A 27,175-nucleotide genomic window follows, 5' to 3' on the forward strand; every position below is an offset into this window, starting at 1 on the left:
GCCTCCTGAGTAAGGTCTCCAAATAAAACTTAACTGGCAACTTTTAGGTTGTGCACTTTTCTTCCGTCCACAATCAATAGAAAAATAGAAATACTACAGGAGGTCGTTAGAGCCGTGCAGAAAAAGGAAGAAGCATGTGCAGAGGAGGATAGAGGATGACCGGGGCTCCTCTTTCTGGTAATAGCAATATTCATATCAGCCCACCTCAGGAAACAAAAATTAAATTAAAAATAAAGGAGCTCCCCCTGGTGGCTCAGCCGGTTAAGGATCTGGCGGCGGCGTCACTAGGGTGGTGTGGTTTCCATCCCCCGCATGCCAAGGGTGCAAAACAAAACAAAACAAAACACACACACACACACAAAACCAAAGGAGGAGTCACCATTGTGGCTCAGCCGTAACGCACCTGACTGCTATTCATGAGGATTCAGGGTTGGCTCCCTGACCTTGCCCAATGGGTTGAGGATCCAGCACTGTTGTGAGCTGTGGTGTATGTAGGTCATGGACCCGGCTCGGATCTGGCTGCTGTAGCTGTGGTGTAGGCAGGCAGGTGCAGTTCCAATTCCACCCCTAGCCTGGGAACACAGGCAGTAGATGCGGCCCTTAAAAAAAATATACTGATAAGTAGAAAATGTATATTGTTAACTGGTAGACTTATATTCCTGAATACAAAAACCTAAAGTTATAGTAATTAAGACAATGAAGTAGGTATTGGTGCAAAAATAGATAAACTGAAGAATGGAACAAGAGAATCCAAATTCAGGTATACATTTGGGCCATCACCTGATTTGGGGCAAAAGTGGAGGAAGAAGATCTTTTAAAAAAATTGGTCTTGGGTCAATTGGATATTCATATCAATCCCTAGTTTACAACATAAATAAAAATCAGTCCAGATGGATTGCAAGTCTAAATGTGATAGATAAAACAATAAAAGAATTTTAGAAGAAAGTAGTAGAGTATTTTAACACCTTTGAAATGTTCACAGATTTATTACACAGAATAAAAAGTTAAAAACGTAAAGGACAAAAATTGATAAATCAATACAGATTAAAAGTAAGGACCAGATATTTCAGGTACTTTTAGTGAGAGTGTAAATTGGTAGAACTAGTTCAGAAAAGTATTTGGCAGTGGTATTTACTAAAGCTGAACATTAGGATCCAGTGATTCCGTTCTTAGATATATAACCAAACGGATACATATATTCACCAAAAGACATATACTAGAATGTTCACAGCACATGTTTTATATTGACCCCAAACAGGAAACCACCAGCAGTGGAATGGGCAATAAATATTGCTATATCATACAACAGAGTGAGCACAGAAATGGAAATAAACAGATTTCAGCCACATACAACAATATTAATGAGCCTCACAAATATAGTATTGAGCAAAAGAAGCCAGATACAAAAGCATATATATGATTCTATTTAAATAATATGCAAAAACAGGTAAAATTAACTGACAGTGTTAGAAGTTACCTTTTAGAGGCTAGTGACTGAAAGGCAGAAGAGGGGTACTTCTGGAATGCTGTAAATTTTGTTTTGTTTTGTTTGCATATGGAAGTTCCCGGGCCAGGGATTGAATCCAAGCCGCATCTGTGACCTGAACTGCAATTGTAGCAAAGCCTGATCCTTTAACCAGCTGTGCCAGACCTGGGAACAAACCCGCACCTCTGCAGCAATCGGAGTCACTGCAGTCTAATTCTTAATCTACTGTGCCACAGTGGGCACTCTGGTGAATTTTGTTCTTAATCTATGAGCTGGTTACACCAGATGTGTTTAATTTTGAAGACTCATCAGGATATTTATCTTTATATATGCAGTTTTCTGTATGAATATCTCAAGTTAATAGAGTTGCTTAAAAATGCATGTTGTAACATTCAGGGTAGTGACTAAAAGAACAGAAGTCGAGTATCTACCTTCAAAGAGGGGGGAAAAGGAACGACAAAATATACACAACCCCAAAGAGAGTAACTTTGAATATGGAACTATTGTTCATAGGGTAATTCAGGAATGTCCCTCTGATGTGATGCTATTTGACCAGAGGCCACAGAGAGGTCAAGAAGTGAGCCACACTGATATCTGGAGAAAAAGCATTTGAGCAGAAGCGAAGGCCTTGAGGTGGGAGCATGTGTGGACATACGCATGTAAGGAATGCTGTACTGAGGCAAATCATAACAAGAACGTAAGTCATATGGGCACTCTCTGGAGAATAAACTCTGGGGGATGCAAGTGTGCAATAATCCATGTGAAAGAAAATAGTGAACTAGGTGGTAGGAATAGAGGTGATAAGAAAAAATACATTTTGAAGATGGAGCTGACAGAATTTTCTGATGGATTAAATTACTGTTAAGTGTTTAATCCATTTTCTGATGGATTAAATTACTGTCAAGGATGATTCTGATTGAGCAGTTAGATGTTCCTCTTTACTGAGACAGGAAATACTGGAGGTGGAGCAGGTTCAGAAGTGGACTTGTTAAACTTGAGATGCCTGTTACCCATCCTAATACACACCCACAGGTCAAGTATGCATTTGGAATGAAGAATGTGAAGTGCTGAGTTTGGAGCCGGAAACATACATTTGGGTGTGTGGAGTTCCCTTCGTGGCTCAGCAGTTAAGGATCCTGACTAGGATCCATGAGGATGCAGGTTCGATCCCTGGCTTCGAGCCCCAGGCTAGGGATCTGGCGTTGCCATGAGTGGTGGTGAAGTTTGAAGACGCGGCTCGGATCTGGTGTTGCTGTGGCTGTGGTGAAGGCTGGCAGCTGTACCTCGGATTCGACCCCTAGCCCGGGAACTTCCATATGCCGTGGGTACAGCCCTAAAAAGCAGAGAAAGAAAGAAATAGAGAGAGAGAAAGAGGGAGGGAGGGAGGGAAAGAAAGAAAGAAAGAGAGAGAGAGAGAAAGAAAGAAAAGAACATAAGAAAGAAGCAATAAAGATAAAGAAAGAAAGAGAAAGAAAGAAACAGAGAAAGAAAGAAAGAAAGAAAGAAAGAAAGAAAGAAAGAAAGAAGAAAGAAAGAAAGAAAGAAAGAAGGAAAGAAAAGAAAGAAAGAATTTGGCTGTGCTATGGATGGTCTGAATGTGTGTGTCCCCTCCCAATTCACGTATTGAAATCCTCAAACCCAATTAATAGAGTTAAGAGCTGGGGCATTTGGGAGGTGCTTAGGTCAGGAGGGCGGAACCTCAGATTAGATTGAAGAAAAGACCCACAGGAGTTCCCACCATGGCACAGTGGGCTAACAACCCCACATTGCTGAAGCTGTGACTTAGGTTACAACTGCAGCTCAAATTTGATCCCTGGCCTGGGAACTTCTGAAGAAGGAACAGAGGGCTCCCTAGGCCCTTGCACTGTGTGAAGACACAAGGAGAAGTCAGCAGTCTGCAACCCAGAAGAGGTCTTTCACCAGAAGTGACCATGCTGGTCTCCTGATCTTGGACTTTCAGCCTCCAAAACAACTGTGAGCAATGAATTTCTGTTGTTTATAAGCCACCCATTCTATGATAGTTTTATTATAGCAAACAGAACAGACTAAGACAGGGTGTTAGCAACAGAGGGAGAGGGAGAGAGTTTCTTTCCTGGTGTCTCTCTCTCTCTCTCTTTTTTTTTTTCTTTTAAGGACCAAACATATGACACATGGAAGTTCCCAGGCTAGGGGTTGAATCAGAGCTGCAGCTACAGCCACAGCCAACACCAGATCCAAGCCATGTCTGTGACCCACACTGCAGCTCGTGGTGATGCCAGATCCTTAACCCACTGAACAAGGCCAGGGATCAAACCCACATCCTCACGGATACTAGACGGATTTGTTTCCACTTCACGACAATGGGAATGCCCTCTGGTGTCTCTTCTGAGAAGGGCACCAGTTCCTTCATTAAGGTCCCACTCTGGTGACTTCATCTAACCCAACCATCTCCCCAAAGCCCCTTCTCCAAATACCATCACATACATATGCCTCAACATACATATTTTTAAGAGAAACTTTTAGAAAAATAAAGATAAGGCTTACCTGTGTTTTGAAATCAATTACATATATTTTCATAAACATACGTCTCATTGGAGAAATTAAAGACACATGAATGTCACAGCCCAGCTCCCATCCCAGTTTAATCCATCCAGCATTTCAACTGCTTAACCAGGCCACCTTGGACTTATCATTTATCCCCTCAGATCTTCAAAGTCTTTATTTATAAAATGTGGGGGAAATAATAGTACCCATTTCATAGAGATGATGTAGTTTAAATAACGTCATCCAGGCAGATGTACAGAGCATATCTGGCACCATCAGTTGAAAGAGGATGATAAACAATGAGGGGTATTCAGATAATTGACTAGAAATTTGGAAAGTAGGAGTTCCTTTTGTGGCTCAGCAGGTTAGGAACCCACGTAGTATCCATGAGCATGCAGGTTCCATCCCTGTCCTTGCTCAGTGGGTTAAAGACCTGGCATTACTGTGAGCTGCAGGGCAGGTGGCTTGGATCCCGTGTTGCTGTGGCTGTGGTGTACACCAGCAGCTGTCGCTCCAATTCAACCCCAGTCTGGGAACTTCCATATACCACACGTGCAACCCTAAAAAAGACAAAAACAAAGAAAGAAAGAAATTTGGAATGTAGGAAATTTTGGATCCTCAATTGCATGAGTTGTAAAAACACAAACTCAAAATATAGAAAATAATTTTTTCACTGACAACATGAACAAAAGCCATAAAAATAAATTCTATGTGGAGGGATGAGGTAAACGGGGTTGGAGGACGGTTGAAGGGGTAGAGCCTGGCTTTCCTTGTGAGAGGACTGCCACCGCTCAGTCCCCGTTTTGCCCCTGTTTCTACTGCCTCTGGTGTCCCTGATACCAGGGCAACTTGTCCTTCTCCAGAAAATAAACTCTATAGTCTCCTTCGGGATGAAGGAAAGTGATAATGTAAAGTCATGTTTACAAAATAAACTCATGTAGATGACCAGCCCTACTTAACTGCATTTTAAACAAATTAACTGCAAAATACTCCCCCTTTTTTTTTCCTTAAAAGTGTGTCAGTTATGATTCACAGTTCTTACAGGCTTATAAATTCTGACCCATTTGCAAAGAAAAAAGGAAAACAAGAAAGACTTCCTCACTTATAAAATCTAGGTGAGATAGTAGAATTGCTCTTCTCTATTGTCATCATAGATAAATCATTCAATTCAGTTCAAATCAAAACAATTCCACAAACATTTACTGAGTCCCTGCTGTGTGCCAGGCACTATTCCAGGCACTTGTGATACACCAGGGAACAAGAGGCCCCTGCTCTCATGGAGCTCACACACTAATAAGGGGAGACAACAGCAAATAATAAGCATAATAAATATGCAAAGTATCTAGGATGTTAGGTGATATGTCATGTGGACAAAGAAAGAATAGAATGACTTAGGGGGGTTGGGAATATTGAAGATAGTGAGTAAGGGACAGGTTGCAACATTGAGTAGTGTGGTCAGAATAGGCTTCGTGTGAAAAGACAACATTCGAGGAAAGATGAGACGGGAAGGGTAGGATGTCTGATGGAACAGCTAGTGTAAGGGGCTGATGGCAGAACAGGTTGGAATTCAGAAGGGAGATCTGGGCTGGAGACATGAATTTGATGGCATCCTAAGCCAAAAGATTCTGAGATCACTGAGTCACAGATGGTCAGCAGAGAAAGGTGGTGGTCATGCCTTTCACTAAAAGAAGCAACCAGAGAAACCCAAATTCTTGGGAAATCTAAGACCACAGAAACGTCTAAGACTATAGATAAGGAATAGAGCGTATCCCCACTTTTTCTGCCCATCCAAGTCACACAGGACTTAAGAATTAGAAGCCAGTTTTTTTTTTTTTTTAAGTCAATATACTAACAGAAAATATCTAGAGATAATGGGATATATTCTGGCTTAATAGCTTTAACTTTTTTTTTTTTCTCTCTCTCTCTGTGGTATGTGGAAATTCCCAGGCCAGGGATGGAACCTGTGCCACAGTAGCGACCTGAGCCGCTGCAGTGACAAGACTGGATCCTTAACCCACCACACCACTCCAACAGCTTTCCTTTTTTTTTCTTTTTTTAGGGCTGAACATTCTGCAGGTGGAAGTTCCCAGCCTAGGGGTTGGGTCAGAGCTGCAGCTGCCAGCCACAGCAATACCACAGCCACAGCAATACCAGATCCAAGCTTTGTCTGCAACCTACACCACAGCTTATGGCCATGCCAGATCCTTAACCCACTGATTGAGGCCAGGGATCAAACCTGCGTCCTCATGGATACTAGTCGGGTTTGTTACTGCTGAGCTGCGACGGGAACTCCCCAACAGCTTGCCTTTTGACAGTTCGCAGAATGCTCAAGCAGTTGAATTGTTTGTCCTGCCATTTAACAGTAAGAAGTTGAACCTGATCAATTTCCAGTTATGTTTGGAAGGATGTAGTATTTATAAACAAGAAGCACTGTGAGTCAATTCCTCCACTTCCTCTCTCATAGTTCCTTGCCTAAATTTGGCCTCTGTTGTCACCTTCTCCCTGGCCCTCTTTGATAGGCCTCTAAATGAGTTTCTCTGGGGGCTCTCACAAAGACCCTCTCACTCAATAGAAAGCACGTTTTAAAATCTAATACTATATACTTGGCAATGGAAAGTGAAAAACAATTAAAATGGCAGCTGTAAATGTTAATATACCTATGTTTAAAAAAATCAATATACCCTAAGGAATTATGGCCTCGTTTTCTTTGGTATAACAATGGCACTGCAGTTAAATCTTAAAAGACTGGTGGTTCTTTTAGAGATACATCCCAAAGCACCTGTGGATGAACAAAAAAAGGATCATTATGAACTGAACCTTACATAAATATCTCAATAAGTAATTCCTAGTCTTTGATAACAGCATTACAATTTTTATTTTAAAAAAATTTTTGCGGAGTTCCCGTCGTGGCGCAGTGGTTAACGAATCTGACTAGGAACCATGAGGTTGCGGGTTCGATCCCTGGCCTTGCTCAGTGGGTTAACGATCCAGCGTTGCCGTGAGTTGTGGTGTAGGTCGAAGACGCAGCTCGGATCCCGCGTTGCTGTGGCTCTGGCGTAGGCTGAGCTACAGCTCGGATTAGACCCCTAGCCTCGGAACCTCCATACGCCGTGGGAGCAGCCCAAGAAATGGCAAAAAGACCAAAAAAAAACAAAAACAAAAACAAAAACTTTTTGCAACAAAATACCACAGGGAAGAAAAAGAAAATAAGACCTTGGGCACAGATATAAACAAACACACAAATTTGACATTAAAGAACAGTCTATTGCCAGTATTAATCATTTTATATACTCTCTAGCAGGAGTAGCAAACTATAGCCCTTGAGCTAAATGCAACCCAACACTCGTCTTTTAATTCTTACTTTATTTTTGGCCACACTTGCAGCATGAGGAACTTCCTGGGCCAGGGATCAAACCTGAGCCTCAGCAGGAACCTGAGCCATTGCAGTGACAACACTGAATCCTTACCCTGCTGTGCCATAAGGGAACTCCCAACATTTTTACACTTGATCTTAGCCAAAAGGCTGAGAAGCGATTCCCAACACTTTTAAAATAAAGTTTATTGGAACACAGATAAGCCCATTCATGTTGGTGGTTCTCACCTAGAAATTATCTTGCTCCCCAGGGAACACTGAGCAATGTCTGGGGAAATTTTTGGTTGTCAAAATGGGTGGTGGTGGGGACTACTGGTATCTAGTGGCCATGCTGCTCAACACCCTCCAATACACAGACAGCTCCCCATATCTGGCCTCCAATATCAGCAGTGCCAAGTTCGAGATACCCTGGTTTATATATTGTCTCTGGATGCTTTTGCACTAAAATGGTACTGACAGAGGTCATACGACCTACAACATCTAACATGTTTACTATCTGGTCCTTCACAGAAAAAAGTCTTCCAATTCCTCTCCATAGAAAATCATAAAATACAAATAAGTATCTCAAATATAGCAGGTTATCCACCAAGTCTAGAAAACTCCCTTTAACATTATTTCTTCTAGAAATGAGACAACTGAGATTTTTATTTATACCTCTTCTAGCACACAAAGGGCTACAGTAAGAGGTATATTTTATTCCAATTCATTAAAAAGTCATTTAAAACACTGAGTCTTGGAGTTCATGCTGTGATGCAATGGGTTACAAATCCATCTGCAGTGGCTCAGTTGGATGTGGAGGTGAGTGTTCAATCCCCAGCCTAGCACAATGGGTTGAAGGATCTAACCCACTGCCACAGCTTAGCCATGGGTTGCAGCTGTGGCTTGGGTTCAATCCCTGGCCTGGGAACTTCCACATGCCATGGGTGCAGCCATTCAAAAAAAAAAAAAAAAAAAAAAGAGAGAGCAGTGACTCTCAAAGCCAGTAATAGATCACTGAGCTGCCATAATGATTTCCCTGGCCCACAGCAAAATGAGAAAAATAAAGACAAAATTGGGAGATCTTCATAAAGCTAATTTAATTCATTGCAAAGGGCTGTTCTCTATGATTACAACCTTCCTATATTTTTAAATATTAAAATGCCCTTTATTTTCTGAAGCAATGCTGATTGAGGTAGGGTTTTTTTTAATATGGTAAAATTAATAGTTGTAACATTGGATCAAACCATTTAAAAAATGATTGGTTCTTGGCATCCAAAAGTCAGAAAACCATGGATTTAGAGGCTTTTTCTCTGATTGGGGAACTCTCTGATACTGAACATATTTCACATACCACTGCTGAAGGTAGTTCTTAAATGTGTTTTGCAATGTCGAATAAGTGATGAACTACAACTGAAGGCTTTTCCACATTCATTACAATCATACGGTTTTTCTCCAGTATGAATTCTCTGATGTTTAGCAAAGGATGAATCATGCCTGAAAGCTTTCCCACAATGACTGCATTCATAAGGTTTCACTCCGGTATGGACTCTCTGATGGATAGAAAGATGTATTCTCTGGCTAAAGGCTTTCCCACATTCCTTACACTTATATGGTCTTTCCCCAGTATGAGTTCTGTGATGTTGAGTTAGGTATGTGCTGTGGCTGAAGGTTTTACTGCATACATTACAAACATAGGGTTTCACACCCGTGTGAATAATCTCATGTTGCCTAAGGTGTCTAATTTGGAAAAATGCTTTTCCACAGCCTTTGCATGTAAAAGGTTTCTCTCTGACATGAGTTCTCAAATGCTGAATCAGCCCAATGCTCTGGCTGAATGCCTTCTCACATATACCACACTCATAGGGCTTCTCCCCAGTATGAATTCGAACATGTTGAGTAAGAGATGATGGGTGTCTGAAGGTTTTCCCACATTCCTTACATTCATAGGGTTTCTCGCCAGTATGGATTCTCTGATGTGGAATAAGGGATGAACTTTGGCTAAAGGCTTTTCCACATTCTTTACATCTGAAAGGTTTCTCTCCAGTATGAATTCGCATGTGTTCCGTAAGATGAATGAACTGTTTGAAGATTTTTTCACAAATATTACATTCAAAGGTCTTCATTCTTGTACAACCTCTTGAATGATTAATCAAATCTAAATTGTATCTACTTTTCTTTCCAGATACATCATATTTATGGTGTCTTTTTCTTGGAGGACCTACTGGTCCTGGAATAACTTTTGAGTTCATATTGCCACTTTTCTCAAATCTATTAGATTCTTGGCCTCTTTCCTGAGTGGGTGTTTTCTTGTGGATCAAGAGCATTTGCCCCTCACTCATTCCTTGGTTCTCCTGGTGGTTTTCTAACTTGTGACACTGGGAGACTCCTCCCAAAGTGGACGTCAAGGTGCTTCCTCTAGTGGACTTTTCCATCATCAGGCAATGGTGTAATTCTTTCCATGAAAGTTCATTTTTTAAGGCTGACTCTTTGGTTTCTGTTTCACCCTTCAAGTCTGAAAGAAATTAAAAAATATAAATGACCCATATTCAACGCAATTTTTTTTCTTTTGATGTGTCTTTTGTCTTTTTAGGGCCACACCCATGGCATATGGAGGTTCCCAGGCTAGAGGTCTAATCAGAGCTGTCGCTGCCAGCCACAGCAACACCAGATCGAAGCTACATCTGTGACTTACACCACAGCTCACGGCAACGCCAGATCCTTAACCCACTGAGCGAGGCCAGGGATGGAACCTGCAACCTCATCGTTCCTAGCTGGATTCATTTCCTCTGCACCACGAAGGGAACTCCTCAACACACTATAAGAAATAAATGGCCACAGTGAGAACAGGAGGGGAAAAAATAACATACTAAGTACAGGAGGGTTGGACTGTCTTTAAGTAGGATCCTGCTGCCTAGAGAGCTGGTAAGGAGGTAATGAAGTGGTCTAAGCAAAGACGGGGTTAACAGTGTATGTGATAACTTTAAAAGTTGGGAGTTCATCCACATGAACTCTAAGAGGAAATGGGCTAAGAAAAGAGTGTCATTGTAAGGGCAAATATCAAGAGATAAGATAGGAAGGTAAAGAGTCTAACACCATATCATCTCAAGCCCATTTTTCCACGAGAAAATTTTATTTACCTAAAAAAATTAAGTGTCTTAACTTTGTCCATGTTAAAAGAAAACATTAAATAATATAGACATGCGTTCACTAAAAAAGGATGGCCTTGCTCAATCTCATCCCCCTTTCCTTTAGTCTCTTAGGATTCTGGAATGTATCTTCCAGCTATTTCTCAATAACATATACATGAGAATTGTGCATTTGTGTATACATGGTCATGAATATGTATTTGTAGCAAAAAAAGGGATCATGGAGCACATACAGTTCTGAATGTTTTCTGTTTTTTTTTTTAAACTCAACTATATCTTATGGACCCCCTTCCATGTCTGTAAATTTAGATTTATCTCATTCTTTTTTTTTTTTTTTCTTCTTTTGCCTTTTAAGGGCTGCACCCTTGGCATATGGAGGTTCCCAGGCTAGGAGTCAAATTGGAGCTGTAGCCGCCAGCCTAAGACAGAGCCACAGGAACACAGGATCCGAGCAGAGTCTGTGACCTACACCACAGCTTATGGCAACGCCGGATCCTTAACCCACTGAGGGAGGCCAGGGATTGAACCCATATCCCCATGGATGCTAGTCAGGTTCAATAACCGCTGAGCCACGATGGGAACTCCTTATCTCAATCTTTTTAACAATTGTACTGCATTCCACTTACAGAAATATTCGCTTGACTTTTCTCTATGAAAAATATTTAGTTTGGTTGCCAATTTTCCACTTTATCATTGTATATAAAATTGTATGCATTCCAGTCAATGTTTACCCCTGGGTTGTGGGTATGTGTGCTATCAGTGAAAATGGGTACCTTTCCCTGCAATCTCATTGGACTTTTAACAATCTTTATAATTTTTGCCTATGTAAGAGATGAAAATGGTTTCTCAACTGGTGACAAAATATTAATTATGGTGTAAAATTTGAAAAGACAGAAAATATATATTCTATCCATAGTATACATGACACAGCATTTTTCGGTGAGGGAGTGTTCTAGATTTTTACTGTCTATTCCTATCCAACCATTCTGGACCCTGTCATCCTAAGGCCCCAGCATTTCCTGTTCACAGCAAAATCTTACTCCCCAGGATGGCTAACTTCATTTCAGTAATAGCACATATAAAGTACTTAGTAATAGCTGGATAAATTTTGGAGTGGATGCCAAATCAGCAGAGGGAGTTCCCGTCATGACTCAGTGGTTAATGAATCCGACTAGGAACCATGAGGTTGCAGGTTCGATCCCTGGCCTCACTCAGTGGGTTAAGGATCCGGTGTTGCTGTGAGCTGTGGTGTAGGTCACAGATGCAGCTTGGATTCCGAGTTGCCGTGGCTGTGGTGTAGGCTGGCGGCTACAGCTCCAATCAGACCCCTAGCCCGGGAACCTCCATATGCCGAGCATGCAGCCCTAGAAAAGATAAAAAGCCAAAAACAAACAAACAAACAAAAACAAACAAAAAAACCCCAAAAAACAAAATAAGCAGAGATGTTTGTATTATTATTATTTTATCTTTTGTCCTTTTAGGACTGCACCTGCTGCATATGGTGGTTCCCAGGCTAGGGGGTGAATCAGAGCCATAGCTGCTGGCCTATACCACAGCCACAGAAACACCAGATCCTTAACCCATGGAGCAAGGCCAGGGATCGAATCCGCAACCTCATCGTTCCTAGTCAGATTCATTTCCCCTGCACCACAACGGTAACTCCTGGATTATTTACTACAGGAAATAAAGTCATTCAACTTTTCTTTTTAGGATTAAAAACAAGATAAATGTGATATTCCAAGTGGTCAAATCTGGGAATAACATTCAAAATGTGTCAGAAAAAGAAAATAAGACATCAAAAAAATCCAACTAGAAATTATAGCAATTGCCACGAGATGACGGGAACCTGGCTTAGCAATGCCCCAACAGAGATGAAGAGTAGAAGCGGACCTAGCAGGTAATATCAAAGAGGATATTATAGGGAATGAAGCAAAAACAGAGCAGAAAGCACAATGCAGTCGTACTGGTACCCGGATTTCTAGTCTTAAAGTCTGATAGAACAGGGGTAGTCAGGATGAGAACTTTTTTGGGAGAGAGAGACGGAGATGTGCTGGGCTTGAAGTAACAACAGTGTGTCTATATAGAGACGTCCCAAACACCGGGGATATGTGGGAATAGAGTTCATACGAACCTACAAGACAAAACTGAAAACATGCAGAATACAAGGGTCGAAGGGGTCAGGTAAACCATCACAGTTCACTTGTGAGAGTTTGTGCAGAGATACAACAGGAGTGGAGACGACTGAGGTTTCTCAGGGATCGTGGCGGGGAAGGCTGGCTGTTCACTGAAATCTCTTCTCCCTACTTTCGGACACACAGCTGTACTCCAGTTCCCCCATCCTCCTTGAATTTAATTGGGTGAAGTAATGAGGGTCTCCCCCATGAAGCGAATGAGGGTGACTCCAAAATGAACTCCTCTGTGCTCTCCTGTCGCTGGCCAAACGCAGATGATGAGGCTGCCTTTGAGGATGACAGAACGCCATGTGAAAGAATCTCCGTCCCTGAATTGCCAGTGGAAGAGAAGTGTCCACCAAACTAAATGATTCCCCCAAATCAATATATGAGCAAGAAGAGTTCCTGCTGCTGTGTGAGGGATTAAGAATCTGACTAGAGGAGTTCCCGTTGTGGCTCAGCAGGTTAAGAACCTGACACAGTTTCCATGAGGATGTGGGTTTGATTCCTGGACTCACTCAGTGGGTTAAGAATCTGACTGCAGTGGCTCAGTTGCTGTAGAGATGCAGGTTCGATCCCTGGCCCGGTGCAGTGGCTTAAAGGACCTGGCATTGCCACTCGAATTCAGTCCCTGGCCTGGGAACTTCCACATATGCTTCAGATGCAGCAGTTAAAAAAAAAAAAAAAAAAAAAAGGGCAAGGGAGTTCTGCTGTGGTGCAATGGGAGGAGCAATGTCTTGGGAGTGCTGGGACACAGGTTTGATCCCCGGCCTGGCACAGTGGGTTAAGGATCCATTGTTGCCCCAGCTGCAGATTAGGTCGAGAATGCAGCTCAGGTCTGATCCCTGGCCAGGGAACTCCATATGCCTCAGGGGCGGCCAAAAAAAAAAAGAAAAAAAGTGAGCAAGAAAGTCTTATTCTGTTTAAGCCAAACTTTAGAGTCTATTTGCTACAGTAGCTTAAAAGTCATAAATGATATATCTGCATTAAAAAGGAGACTGATGAGAAAGACTGAAAAGCAATGAGAGACAGGGGAGACAAAAAATTACTGAACTAGCTGGTAGAGGAAACGATACCAAGAAGGAAATGACGTCCCCGGAACCTAATGCTGCCCTGTGATACAGCACCGTAAGAACACAAACTGTGGGAGTTCCCATCATGGCTCAGTGGAAATAAATCTGACTATATCCATGAGCACGCAGGTTCAATCCCTGGCCTTGTTCAGTGGATTAAGGATCTGGCATTGCTGTGAACTGTGGTGTAGGTCGCAGATATGGTTCAGATCTGGCATTGCTATGGCGTAGGCCAGTAGCTACAGCTCCCATCTGACCCCTAGCCTGGAAACCTCCATATGCCGCAAGTGCGGCCACAAAAAGACCATTAAAAAAAACAAAAAAACCCCCACAAATTGTATACTCAGAATGACTAGAATTCAAATACTGGTTCCACCAAGTAGCAGTTGATGTACACATTTCTTAACCTAAGAGTCTTCTTTTCCTCATTTGTAAGATGGGGTATTAAAGTAAGCACAGGACTCACAGAAGCCAGCTTGGAATACAGCTGTCATTATACTGTTCCTCTTACCACTGGATTTGGTAAGAAGGAATTCTGTGGTGATTTCTCAAAGAGTTATAAATTATCTGAAATAAAAAGTTAAATTAGACAACTTAAAAAAAGAATCAGAATTGAAACTATGATCATAAGAAAAAGGAAAAAAAAATTTAATGGAGTCATCAGAGAGAGGGAACGCCATGATAAAACGACACGAGAACCCAGTGAAGGGGTCATTTTTGATGAGGAGCGGTCCGTGAATACCTGAATGTCCAGGAGAAGAAACTATCATCAGGGCAAGGTCTCGAGTGCTGGAGAAAGCAAGGAAACCGTGAAAGTCAGGGCAGGAGAAATGGTGAAGCCAGCTAACCCTGATGAGAAAGGTATCTCTGTCTCTCTCTCTCTTTTTTTTTTCCATCTTTTTAGGGCCACACCCGAGGCATACGCAAGTTCCCAGCATAGCGGCGGAATCGGAGCTACAGCTGCCAGCCTACATCACAGCCACAGCAACGTGGGATCCAAGCCACGTCTGCGACCTACACCACAGCCCACGGCAATGCCAGATTCTCGACCCACTGAGTGAAGCCAGGGATCAAATCCGCATCTCCATGGACACTGGTCAGATTTGTTCCCGCTGCACCACAATGGGAACTCCCAAGAAAGGTGTCCCCTCCTCCGACTCCAGAGACACTGAGAAGAGGCAGCTGCAGGAATGGGAGACAGAGTAATAATCAGGTTTCCCGTGGGTCTCACCATGTGGCTGCAGCCTTCCCCACGGTGGAGAAGCCTTTAAGCAGACCTCTCGGGACATGACAAAGGCCCCATCTGCCTTGCTCTTACCTGGACTTGGACCTCCCGAAACCTCTCTCTCCATCAGCCACGGTTCTTCTCCTTTCTCCAACTGTGAAATCACACCAGGCTTGGAAAGCTGGTATCCTGCTCACGAGGAAGAAAAGACCGCATGTGCTGAGCTCAAAGAGGCATCACAAGAACGTAAAGACAGGTCTTTGTTATTCAGGCCTTCTGAAGGGTGGAGTAGAAAGACCAGGGCAGAAAAGAAGACACCAATCTTAACTAGAGATTCTCTAACACAGAACCACAAGCCCAAGCACAGCCCTTAACTTAGAAATACAGATTTTTATTCCAATAGGCAGGTGCTAGTTACAAGGGGAGCCCGTCCTTACCCACGGAGACCAGGTTCCCGTAGTTCTCCAGCATCACCTCCCGGTACAGGTGCCGGTGAGCAGGGGCCAGCTGCCCCCACTCCTCCTGGGTGAAGTCCACGGATATGTCCTTGAAGGTCAACTGCTCCTAGAACACCACACACGTTCCTTCTCAGCCAGAGTTAGGAAGCTTCTGGAACCTTGTCCAGATGCTAGGAGAGACTCTAGCCAAGTTTTCCTGGACACACTCTTGAAAACTGTGGCTGATTCTCTGCTGGAAGTTACAAAGCAATGCAGGGAGTGTGTGAGCTATCTGTTAAAACTCATGATTTGGGAGTTCCCGTCGTGGTGCTGTGGAAACAAATCCAACTAGGAACCATGAGGTTACAGGTTCGACCCCTGGTCCAGCTCAGTGGGTTAAGGAGCCGGCTTTGCCATGAGCTGTGGTGTAGGTCACAGAGGCGGCTTGGATCTGGTGTTGCTGTGATGTAGGCCAGCAATTGTAGCTCCAATTGGACCCCTATCCTGGGAACCTCCATATGCCACAGGTGCGGCCCTAAAAAGAGAAAAAGCCAAAAAAAAAAAAAAGCCAAATAAATAAATAAATAAAATAAAACTCATGATTTGGCTAAAGGCAAAACACTCAAGAAATATGTTAAAAAAGGATTGAGAACAGTATACAGTAGTTTAGATCAAGGACAACAGTAATCAGGAATAGTTGAGAAAAAGGAGCTAAGGTCCTAACACAAGACAGGGACCCTGGTTGGGCTGAAAGAACTGCTTAAAATGAGATCATTTCAGCATAGAAAAGCCTCTTGGCTGGGTATTTCTGTTAGTAAGCAAAGTATGCAAGAATGGCACATTTTTAGAGGCATGAATTCCACGTAGCAAGGAAGAGCCCTTGACCAAAGATATAGTGTATTGTGAGGTATGAGAGCCTCTTAAGAAGGGTCTGATACGACTCTACACAAATTAAATAATCATTTGATAGCTATTTTTAAAAAATATTACCAAATGCAAAGAGAACCCAGAAACCAGAAGGCTGAGATACTAACAAATTCCTTAAGTATGGAGACTATTTTAATGGTTTTTATATACTGTAAATAATTGTGGGAGTTCCTATTGTGGCTCAGCAGAAACAAACCTGTACCCATGAAGATGCAGGTTTGATTCCTGGCCCTGGTCAGTTGGTTAAGGATCCAGCATTGCCTCAAGCTGAGGTGTAGGTTGTAGACTCAGCTCGGATCTGTTGTTGCTTGGCTGTGGTGCAGGCTGACAGCTGCAGCTCCAATTTGACCCCTAGCCTGGGAACTTCCATATGCCACAACTACGGCCCTAAAAAAACCCAAAAACAATTCTGAATGCATTTCAGACCTATTAGGCTGACACCAGCACCCACATTTAACCAATGAGAAAACTGAATTTGAGGAGCGTTAAAGACATGGGATGAAGCCTTGTACTGTGATTTTGGAAGTTAAGATCACGGTACTCTAAAACTCTTCTAAGGATCCAGTCTTGTCACTGCTATGGCTTGGGTTGCTGCTGGGGCATGGGTTTGATCCCTGGCCTGGGAACTTCTGCATGCCATGGGTAAGGGCAAAAAAGAAAAAAACCAAAACACCACCACCCACAAAAACCTCTCTGTTCTCAGAGTTCCCTTGTGGTGCAGCAGGTTAGGGATCTGGCATTGTCACTGCAGCAGCTTGGTCACTGCTGTGCCTTGGGTTCAATCCCTGGCCCAAGGAATTCCGTATGTCGTGGGTGTGGCAAAACAACAACAACAACAACAACAAAACAAACAAACACAAAACCAACCAAACAAAAAACAAAACCAACCAACCAACCAAACAAACCCGTTTCCATTCTCTAATACCTCTCCTATATCTCCGTTTATATAGGTTTTCTCTGGTTATTCTATAAAATTTCTTGAGTCTTCCTCTGCTTCTGGGGTTTGGTTGTGCAGAGCTTTGCCTGCTGCCAGTGCCACTGGTTTTCCGAGGAGCTCATCTATGATACACAGACTCCCAGAGTGCTCTTGGAAGTTCTTCCTCTTCTCCTCAGCCTACATAGCTTGCACTCTTTGTGACTCGTCATAGCTTCTCTACTCATTTCTCTTTTCATCTACAATTCTGCTCCAGGATGTGACCAAAAATCCTCTCTTAAAGGTGACTAATGAAGTGTGTACATCTCCAAGAATATCAGAACCCTACTCAGTTCATTTTAAAATGTTGCTTAGGAGTTCCCGCTGTGGTGCAGGGGGTTAGCGATCCAGCTTGTCTCTGTGGAGGGGCTGGTTCAAATCCCAGCCTGGCATTTGGGTTAAGGATTTGGCATTGCTGCAGCTGTGGCATAGGCTGCAGCTGCAGCTCAGCTTTAATCCCTGGCCCGGGAACTTCCATATGCCACAGGTGTAGCTGAAAAAGAAAAAAAATAATAATAAAATAAAATAAAATGTTGCTTAAAATGTTTTACAATGTCTGTCTTTCCCTTGGATGATACTTTGTGAGGTTTAAGGGCAAGAATTACATTATATACTTTTCACCCCTACACACACACACACACACACACACACACACACACACGCAACATGACTTTTAAATTTGTTGTATAAATGGCTAGAGGTTTGCTAGAAATAAGAAGCTTCCTGAGGATGGATACTACTGGTGGGGCAATTACCTGTGAAATCAATCCATGCAGCCTAGTTTCCAACTGGCTGAGAAAATTCAATCCCAGAAAATCAAAGTTTAGGGCTCTTAAAATCTGAGAAACAGGGAGTTCCTGTTGTGCCTCAGCAGGTTACAAACCCAACTAGCATCCATGAAGATGCGGCTTTGATCCCTGGCCTTACTCAATAGGTGAAGAACCCAGCATTGTCATGAGCTGCAGCATAGGTCGCAGGGCTCGGACCCTGCGTTGCTGTGGCTGTGGTGTACCTACAGCTCCCATTCAACCCCTAGTTTGGGAACTCCCATATGCCGCAGGTGTGGACCTAAAAGCAAAAAATCTGAGAAACAAGTTCAAGAAAGTGACAGGAAACTCCAACTCACCTGGGATTCTTCTGCCAGGGACCCAGATGTTGCTTCTTCCTCAAAGCTTTCTCCCTGGGTCTCATCAGCACCCCGAGATAGCAGAGCTGGGAAAGGAAAAGAGTGATGTGGTTTGCACCTCCCCAAATCCCCCAAATAGAACACCTGCCTGCAGACTTGCTGCATGTGGCCCCCCTCTCAGCACATGCAAAGAGGGACACTTAGGGCAACTCAAGAGCAGACTACAGCCTCCTAGCGCAGAGGATCTCCAGTGCGTTGCCTGCGGGGTTAATGCATTCCCAATGGCTAATGCTGGTCCAAAAATACAGACCTACAGGCTTTTCCTTTGTTCAAAAACCCTCAAAGGTTTCCCACTTCCAAGAAAGAAAAATCCAAATAAATAAATTTAAAAAAAGAAAAGAAAAACCAAGCACTTTATCGCAGATTTCAAGATTCCCCACAACCAGTCCAAAGCTGCTGCTCCAAGTATCAGCTGCCTCTAAACACCAGCCTTCATTCACTGGACACACCGCCCACGTAATCCTCTTCACTCTTTGAACCCGGACAGCACCCACCTCAATACGTCCCCCCAAGTCCTACTCCATGAAAAACTGAGGTATCCTTCTAGAGCAGTTCAAGCGAAGTGGTTTCGGATCCCTTAATGAGAAGAAAGCTTCCTCTCCCCTGGTCCCTCTACTGTGATATCTCAGGCTGCTCCTATTACACTTGTTTTTATAATTATCTCCTGCAATTGAGTATAGATGAGTATGTGCAGAGAAACTGGATCTGGTTCATTTTTTCCTATCTGCTACTTAAGCATAACACTCTGTCAGGCTGTGAGAATTCCAGAAATACTGGAAGAACCTAATGTATGAAAAACATGAAATAGCGACTAAGGCACATGAATCATTGTCCTTGTATTTTCCCCCCTAACTTTTTTTTTTTTCCTTTTCTTTTTGCCGTTTCTTGGGCCACTCCCACGGCATATGGAGATTCCCAGGCTAGGGGTCCAATCGGAGCTGCAGCCACCAGCCTACACCAGAGACACAGCAATGTGGGATCCGAGCCGCGTCTTTGACCTACACCACAGCTCACGCCAACGCCGGATCCTTAACCCACTGAGTGGGGTCAGGGATCGAACCTGAAACCTCATCGTTCCTAATCGGATTCATTAACCACTGAGCCACGACAGGAACTCCAACCCCCTAACTTTTTATCATGAATACTGAACACCCATATGTCTACCACGTACATTCAATGATCCCTAACATTTTCCATATTTCCTTCATCTATATTTTTTTCTGAATCATTTCAAAAGTTGCAGGTATCATGACACATCCTCCCTAAATACTTCGAAGAATCTTCTCCTGCATAACCACAATACCAGTGATCACACTTCAGAGAGTTAACAATAATTCTATAGGCTCATCTAAATACTCAGTTCATACTCAGATTTCAACTGTTCCCAAACTGTCCTTCATTCTGGATTTTTTCCAAACCAGGAGCCAATCCAGGCTCAAACATTTAAAGTCTGAAAGTCTCTCTAGCTACTACTTCCCTTTTTTTTGTCCGAGCCTGAGGCATGTGGAAGTTCCCAGGCCAGGGATTGAACCCACGTCACAGCAGCAACCCAAGATGCTGCAGTGACCACACTGGATCCTGAACAGCTGAGCCACACCCAAACTGCAGTACTTCCCTCCTTTTCGACACTGGCTTTAAGAGGCAAGCACCCCCTCACCATATCCTCAAGGGGGGGGGGGTTCTCTTACTTCTCCATCCCCTATATTTTCCTCAAGCCAGAAGTTCAGCCTTTAAGCTTAATTTGAATCAGGTCAAACATTTTAGGCAGGGATACTTCATGGGTGATACCATGTATATTACATGGCCCAGCATAGACACAACGTCAGGTTATCCCATCACTGGGACCCTTTGTTAAGACAGTGACCACCAGATCTTGCCGTTGAAAAAGCATGTCCTTTCCCTGGCCTTTAGCACGTGATCTGTGGGGGTGACACTTTGACACTGTGTGGATATCCTACTCACGATCACCTTTCCAATTCTTCCATTTATAGTAAAATATTCCATTAGCCCTTCTACACTTTATTATTGCAGGTATTTTCTGAAAAGGATCTAAAAAGTAAGGTAAGGGAGTTCCTGCCGTGGCGCAGTGGAAACGAATCCGAGTAGGAACCATGAGGTTTCAGGTTCGATCCCTGGCCTCGGTCAGTGGGTTAAGGATCTGGCGTTGCCATGAGCTGTGGTGTAGGTTGCAGGCACGGCTTGTACCTGGTGTTGCTGTGGCTGTGGTGTAGGCCAGCGGCAACAGCTCTGATTAGATCCCTCGCCTGGGAAGCTCCACATGCTGCAGGTGTGGCCCTCAAAAAGACAAAAATAAAAAAAAAATAAAAAAAATTAAAAATAAGCAACGTGAATACATCCTCTGTTCCCATAATAATCATTTTCAGAGTAATAAATCAGTGTTATTTGTCACTTCCAATGTTAGGAGATGAGTTTTCTCCCCCTTCTTTCTCTATTTTATTTTACTTATTTATTTTTGTCTTTTTAGGGCTGCACCTGTTGCATATGGAGGCTCCCAGGCTAGGGGTCGAATCAGAGCTGTAGCTGCCAGCCTACACCACAGCCACAGCAACGCCGGATCCTTAACCCACCAAGCGAGGCCAGGGATTAAACCTGCATCCTCATGAATGCCAGTCAGATTCCTTTCCACTGAGCCACGATGGGAACTCCCCTTATTTCTTTAAGTGTCATCACAAACTTGTGGCGTTTTATTTATTCAAGGTTTTACAATCAATCTGGACATTTAAACTGTCCCCAGTTTGACCCGGGCTGTTGCATCCTTCTGGTACACTATCCATTAGCCTTTGAGCTCTTCCTTGCTATTTTAGCACAAGACACTCTAGTCTCACCTGGTACTTTCCCTGCTGCTTCCGACTTTTGACCTACCCACCAAGTACTTAGGTCATTCATTTGACATATTTCCTCACTGCAAAGTAAGGACAATCAGGCCAGTCCTCCCAGGATCACGCACTCATGGGGAAGACGAAAAGAAATAACATAAACAGTCACGACTCTGAAATATTGGTTTCAGGATGAACTAACCCCTATCACTATGGAAAAGCCCACACTAGGAGCAATAATCAAAGAACTCCAGAGACCCTTGACCCAACTGTCTCCCCAAGAAATGCTTCTGTTCAGGTGTCCACTTTCCTTCCCAACCTCGAGGATGTTACTTTTTCTCCCTCCCACCCACTGTCTATTCTCACCTTCTCCTTCCAACATCTCAGGCACGTCCTCCCACAGGGGCGCGCCCTCCGGGGCCTTCTCTGGATGGTGCAACTTCACCCAGGAGCTGGTCTCGGCGGGCAAGGAAATCAGGAGCCGCTGGAGCATGACGACTTCGGGGCTCCTTTCCGGGGATCTCTGGCTCAACCCACAAGGCAGAGAGTCCTGACTGGGCTTGTCCACTTTTGATGAGGAAACTGACAGAAATTCCGAAGGGAGGCTTCCCAGTTGCACGGTTCCACTCCCGGGAACCGGCAGATACACGCGCCCAAATCCAGAGTCTGCACCTTTCACTCTCTAGGCTCTCAAGGCACACCTGCCATCCTTGCGCTCCAACTGTCTCCTCAGCAAGCAGCTAGAGGCTCCAGGTGCTTGTTCTAAATCGCCACCTCTACAGTCCCCTGGCCATACTGAGCAGAAAACATCAGAGTCAGCAAAAGGATCCAGAAGGTTCTATCGCATGGTCAGAAATCTAGAACTTGCGCCACTGAAATTTTTTTACAAAAGATAATATGGAGACCGTGGATACAGAGAGCCCACATGGTCCGGAACACTGCGCTGTGTCCTAAGGTATAAAGAGAGAAATAAAAGTGGTTCTTTGTTTTAGTAAAAGACTAGGTTATTTTAAACCTCAGACTGAGATTGTTAAGTCTGAGACTGGGAATCAAAGATTGGGAATCAAAAAGAATCTGGATTTGAATCCCAGCTCCTTCACTGGTTGGCTGTGCCAAATCACCTAACCTCTCGAATCCGTTTCCTCCTCCCTAAACGCAAAGGAGAAGCCTTTCTCCAGGGCTGGCCCGGCCCTGCCCAGCCTTCGCAGCCTTTGTTTGAGCCCAACTCGGTGACGCCGGGCCACACCGCGCGCCACGGGTGACAGCGTGCGGGATGGAAGTGGTCGCTTCCCGGCTTGTCCCCGCTCCAGACCCCGGGCAGCCCCTGCTCACCCCTCGCACCGCCGCGACCCCTCCCGCCGCCGCGAGCCGGGCTCCGCGGAGCCCGGAGACGCCCCTTGTCACGCAGCCTGGGCCCGTGCGCAGGCGCGGAAGCACCCTCCGCGCGCGGTTCCCGGCATCCTCCGGGGCACCCCGCCCACTCGCCAGCACCTGCCGGGGAACGCGCCGGGCCGGTGCACGCGCTGGGCCGGTGCGTCCCTCTCGGCTTGCCTGCCGCCTGGGACCAGGACCCAGGGTGAGGCTCCTGCGGAAGGAGACGGAGCCTGTGTTCTCGTCCTGGTGGGGCTGCTGGGTAGAACCAACTCTCTTCTTCCAGGAACGGAGGTGTGGCTGCGTCCTTGGAGAGACTTAACTCTTTGTATCTCTTTTTTTGTCGAAACAACCTTGGTGTAAAAGACTCCATATCACTTTGACTTAATATGCATGTGGAAAAGTGGAATGGAACCCAGAGTTTCATTGAAAGACTGCCACAGTCAGTTCGTTTTTCTAGTATTCTACAAGTTCTTATGTTAATTGGTTTTCTTAGATTTCTGAAATACCGTAAAATAGTTATTACCTGTAATCTCACCAGAGTAACCATCGCTAACATCTGGTACACATACTTACCTACACACACAAACACACCCACACACCCATTTTTGGCTTTTTCGTGGATTTTTATGTATTTTCTGCAGAAATGATTATACCGTAATGCTGTTCATCTTGAACATATATAGCCTACAAAAAATAACTTAGGAAATAGAATAAAACTGTGTGATTGCTAGCTGTTGTGAACTGAATGCTGCTTGTATCTCCCCACCCAAACCCCCAAATTTATATTTTGAAGCCCTAACCCCTAATGTAGCTGTGTTTGGAGAAAGAAAGTACAGAGCTTCTGGGTTTATGATGGAGTTACAGCTGGATAAGCCCACAGGAAATTGAAAATATCATATGTTAAAAATGCACTTAAGGAGTTCCGTTGTAGCTCAGGGGTAATGAACCCGACTAGTGTCCAGGAGAATTCGGGTTCGCTCCCTGGCCTCCCTTAGTAGGGTAAGGATCCTGCGTTGCTGTGAGGTATAGTGTAGGCCAGTGGCCACAGCTCTGATTCAACCCCTAGCCTGGGAACTTCCATATGCTTCAAGTTCAGACCTAAAAAGATTTAAAAAAAAGTGCATTTAATGCACCTAATTTAGCAAAAATCATAACTTAGCCTAGCCTACCTTAAATATAGGCTTACATTACCTTGCAGTTGGGCAAAATCACCTAACACAAAGCCCATTTTATAATAAAGTGTTGAATATCTCATATAAGTTACTGGATAGTGTACTGAAAATGAAAATGATGGTTGTAAGTGGATCAGTTATTTCCCTTGTGATCGTGGCTGAATGGAAGCTGAGGCTCGCTGCCACTGCTCAGCATCATGAGAGAGGAGTATATTGAATATTACTAGTCCAGGAAAAGATAAAAATTCAAGATATGGTTTCTACTGAAAATATATCACTTTCACACCATCCTAAAGTTGAAAAATTGTAAGTTGGGGACTATGCATAAATAAGATTAAATGAGGTCAGGAGTTCCTGTTGTGGCTCAGCATTTATGAACCTGACTAGTATCCATTGGGATGAGGGTTTGATCCCTGGCCCCACTCAGTGGGTTAAGTATCCAGCATTGTCATGAGGTGTGGTGTAGTTTGCAGACTCTGCTTGGATCTGGTGTTGCAGTGGTTGTGGCATAGGCCAGCAGCTGTAGCTCCGATTCAACCCCTAGCTTGGGAACTTCCATATGCCACAGGTGTGGCCCTTAAAAAAAAAAAAAAAAAAAGATTAAATGAGGTCTCATATGGGTGGGGCCCTGATCCCATAGGATTAGTGTCCTTTTAAGAGACACCAAGTCCCCCTGTGTCACAGCAGATTAAAGATCTGGCATTGCTGCAGCTGTGGTGCAGGTCACAACTGTGGTGCAGTTTCAATTCCTGGCTCAGAACTGCCACATACTGTGAGTGCAACAACAACAATAAAAAAAAAATAAAAATAAAAATAAAAGAAGAAGAAGAAGATGATGATGATGAGACACCAGAGGGCTCAACTTTTTCTGAAGGCAGGTGCTGAAGAAAGGTCATATAAGGATTTAGTGAGAGATCACCATGTACAAGCCAGGAAGGGGGCCCTCATCAAAAACTGACACTGCCAGAGTTTGCCTGGGATGTCTAGCCTTCAGAAGCGTGAGAAAATAAGTTTCTGTTAAGTCACCAGTTGGTTTGACAATGATCCATCTGCTCACCACTAGGTGGCATGATTCTGAGGTTTGCATTGTGCAATTTCCCAAAGTATCTTTAAGATTAAGCTCCAGTTGCCTACAAAGATAACTACGTTAATATAATAGGAATAGAATTCCAGTGAGTTCATTCAGTTTATAAATCATCTTGCCAGGCTGCTGAAATAATCCAGAAGTGTGTTGAAAGTCCTTTCTTCTCATAGAAACAACCTTCACTAACACATGAGAGTAAACAGGGTTATTCCTTCTCTTGTCCTTTCTGGAACAATCCTCCAGGTTCTGTTGGTTTTTCTAGGGGTTGGGCACTCAAAGTTAATGCCCCTTCTCCATTCTGGGAGAGTGGGGCAGAATGAAGCCGTCTTCTTCTTACGTTCCGTAAACACCCACAAAATTCATAAACCAGACTGTACAGATTTATATTTTATGTGAGAGTCAGGGAAATTCAGAATTACAATTGTAATTAACTTGAACTCTCTTAAAAAGAAAGTACTTGAGGATTTCCCTTGTGCTGCAGCAGGTTAAGGACCCTCATTGTCGCTGCAGTGGCTTGGTGTTGCTGCTGTGGCACAGGTTCAATCCCTGGTCAGGAACATGCTGCAGGCGTGGCAAAAAAAAAAGAGAAAAAGAGAGTTCTTGATATTTGGGGCTTCATAAGGACCGTAGTCACAACCTTCATGCTGCAGGTACCTTTTTCCTTTTTTCTTTTCTTTCTTTTTTTTTTTTTTTTCTTCTTGCTTTTTTGGCCGCCCCTCAGCATATGGAGTTCCTGGGCCAGGGGTTAGATCTGAGCCACAGTTGCAACCTAAGCCACACCTGCAGCAACGTTAGATCCTTAACTCACAGTACTGAGCCAGAAATCAAACATGCGTCCCAGCGCTCCCAAGACACTGCTGATCCCACAAAGAGCCACAGCAAGAACTCCAGGGGCTCTTTTCCTTGAGGCTCTCAGTCCATAACTCCCTTCCCTGGGAAAACTACATTCCCTCCCCCACAGAAAGGCCCTGTCCCCTGGCCTTTCTGCCTCCTTGGTCCATGTCTTGTGGTCTTAAGTTCTAGTTAAAAGGAGCAGATGGAACACGTATATTTAGCTTCACTCCCTCACAAAATCCCATGGTAACTGCAGAAAAAGATATTTTAAACCAAAGACATAAACCCACAGGGACACATTGAATAGAGGGAAGAACAACAAAATTTTGGCAACTGGACAGCAGATGATGAGTGTTGACAGCCTATGAGTTCTGAAAAGGCTGAAACCTAAATGAGCAGTGGGGAAAGCCAAGAAGCGATCTGATTTACATCACAGAACGACCGAAAGCAAAGAATTTGGTTGCCTGGGGTACCTCTGAAAACGGGGAATGAATGCAATGCTAAAAATAGAATATTGGTTGCAAATCTGTTGACAAAGCAAATTCCCAGCATCCCTGTACTACTCCATGGTCAGGTGACTGTCCTTTTACCTCGCTGCAGGAGACTGGAGGAGTGGTGCAAGAGGAAGGTAAAACAGAAGGGTCTCTGAGCTGAAGAACACCAGGCAGAGTTGAGGGCAGGGTACCACTCTGGAAATGGAGGGGGGCGGGGGCAAGGACACATGAAATTTTACACACTGAACTTCAGACTCCCAACCTTATTCCCAGAATGTTTCTACTCAGGTCTATACTCTCTGAGAAGTAAATCTGAAAAAACCTCTTCAGTGATTCCAGTTGGCTGAAGAGAAAAGACTTAAGGATACTGACATTAAGGGTTCTCCAAGGATATGGTCCAGGTAGACCACTACCCGGTTCATCATGGGCAGCTCTGATCCATGGCACCTAGGGTGTCATGGTCTGGGATTCAATTCCTGCCAAGGCTAGATGGGGAAATAGTTACTTAACAAAGAAGGCATAGCTTCAAAACCCATAAATAACTCCTTGGTGACTCTTTAATTGGGGCTTGTAAGAGTGTCCATACAGCACCTTTGTGTGTCTTTTTAGGGCCACACCCATGACATGCAGAGGTTCCCAGGCTAGGGGTCGAATCAGAGCTGCAGCTGCCAGCCTACACCACAACCCCAGCAATGCAGGATCCGAGCCACATCTGTGACCTACACCACAGCTCATAGCAATGCAGGATCCTTGACCCACTGAGTGAGGCCAGGGATTGAACCTTCATCCTCATGGATACTAGCTGGGTTCACTACTGCTGAACCACGATGGGAACTCCCATACAAGTATCTTGATCTGCTACTGATTTACTGAATCATAAG

At 43.9% G+C, this 27,175-nt stretch overlaps 1 protein-coding gene across 3 annotated transcripts; it reads right to left on the reverse strand.

Moving 5' to 3' along the window:
* Positions 1-8,314: 8,314 nt before the first annotated feature.
* On the reverse strand, positions 8,315-22,750 carry ZFP69B (ZFP69 zinc finger protein B). Of its 3 annotated transcripts, XM_047789576.1 has the most exons (6): positions 22,669-22,750; positions 21,703-22,286; positions 18,440-18,525; positions 15,414-15,540; positions 15,070-15,165; positions 8,316-9,873 (listed from the first exon to the last, which is right to left on the reverse strand). In XM_047789576.1, the coding sequence occupies exons 2-6, from the start codon at positions 21,827-21,829 to the stop codon at positions 8,705-8,707; spliced, it is 1,605 nt and encodes a 534-aa protein (XP_047645532.1). In that variant the 5' UTR covers positions 21,830-22,286; positions 22,669-22,750; the 3' UTR covers positions 8,316-8,704. The 3 variants fall into 3 exon arrangements, with proteins under 3 accessions (XP_047645535.1, XP_047645532.1, XP_047645534.1); XM_047789579.1 differs by lacking the exon at positions 15,070-15,165 and having other exon boundaries at positions 8,315-9,873; XM_047789578.1 differs by lacking the exon at positions 22,669-22,750 and having other exon boundaries at positions 21,703-22,658.
* Positions 22,751-27,175: the final 4,425 nt, after the last annotated feature.

The sequence above is a fragment of the Phacochoerus africanus genome, chromosome 8, assembly GCF_016906955.1.
Source record: "Phacochoerus africanus isolate WHEZ1 chromosome 8, ROS_Pafr_v1, whole genome shotgun sequence".
NCBI lineage: Eukaryota > Metazoa > Chordata > Mammalia > Artiodactyla > Suidae > Phacochoerus > Phacochoerus africanus.

Excerpts from the sequence above, each read along its gene's own strand:
- ZFP69B (XM_047789576.1), bottom strand. The coding sequence starts at position 21,829 with ATGCTCCAGCGGCTCCTGATTTCCTTGCCCGCCGAGACCAGCTCCTGG. Across the intron at positions 15,541-18,439 it reads CCCTGGCAGAAGAATCCCAG|GAGCAGTTGACCTTCAAGGA; the intron begins GTGAGTTGGAGT and ends GTGGTGTTCTAG. Across the intron at positions 15,166-15,413 it reads CGGGAACCTGGTCTCCGTGG|GATACCAGCTTTCCAAGCCT; the intron begins GTAAGGACGGGC and ends CCTCGTGAGCAG.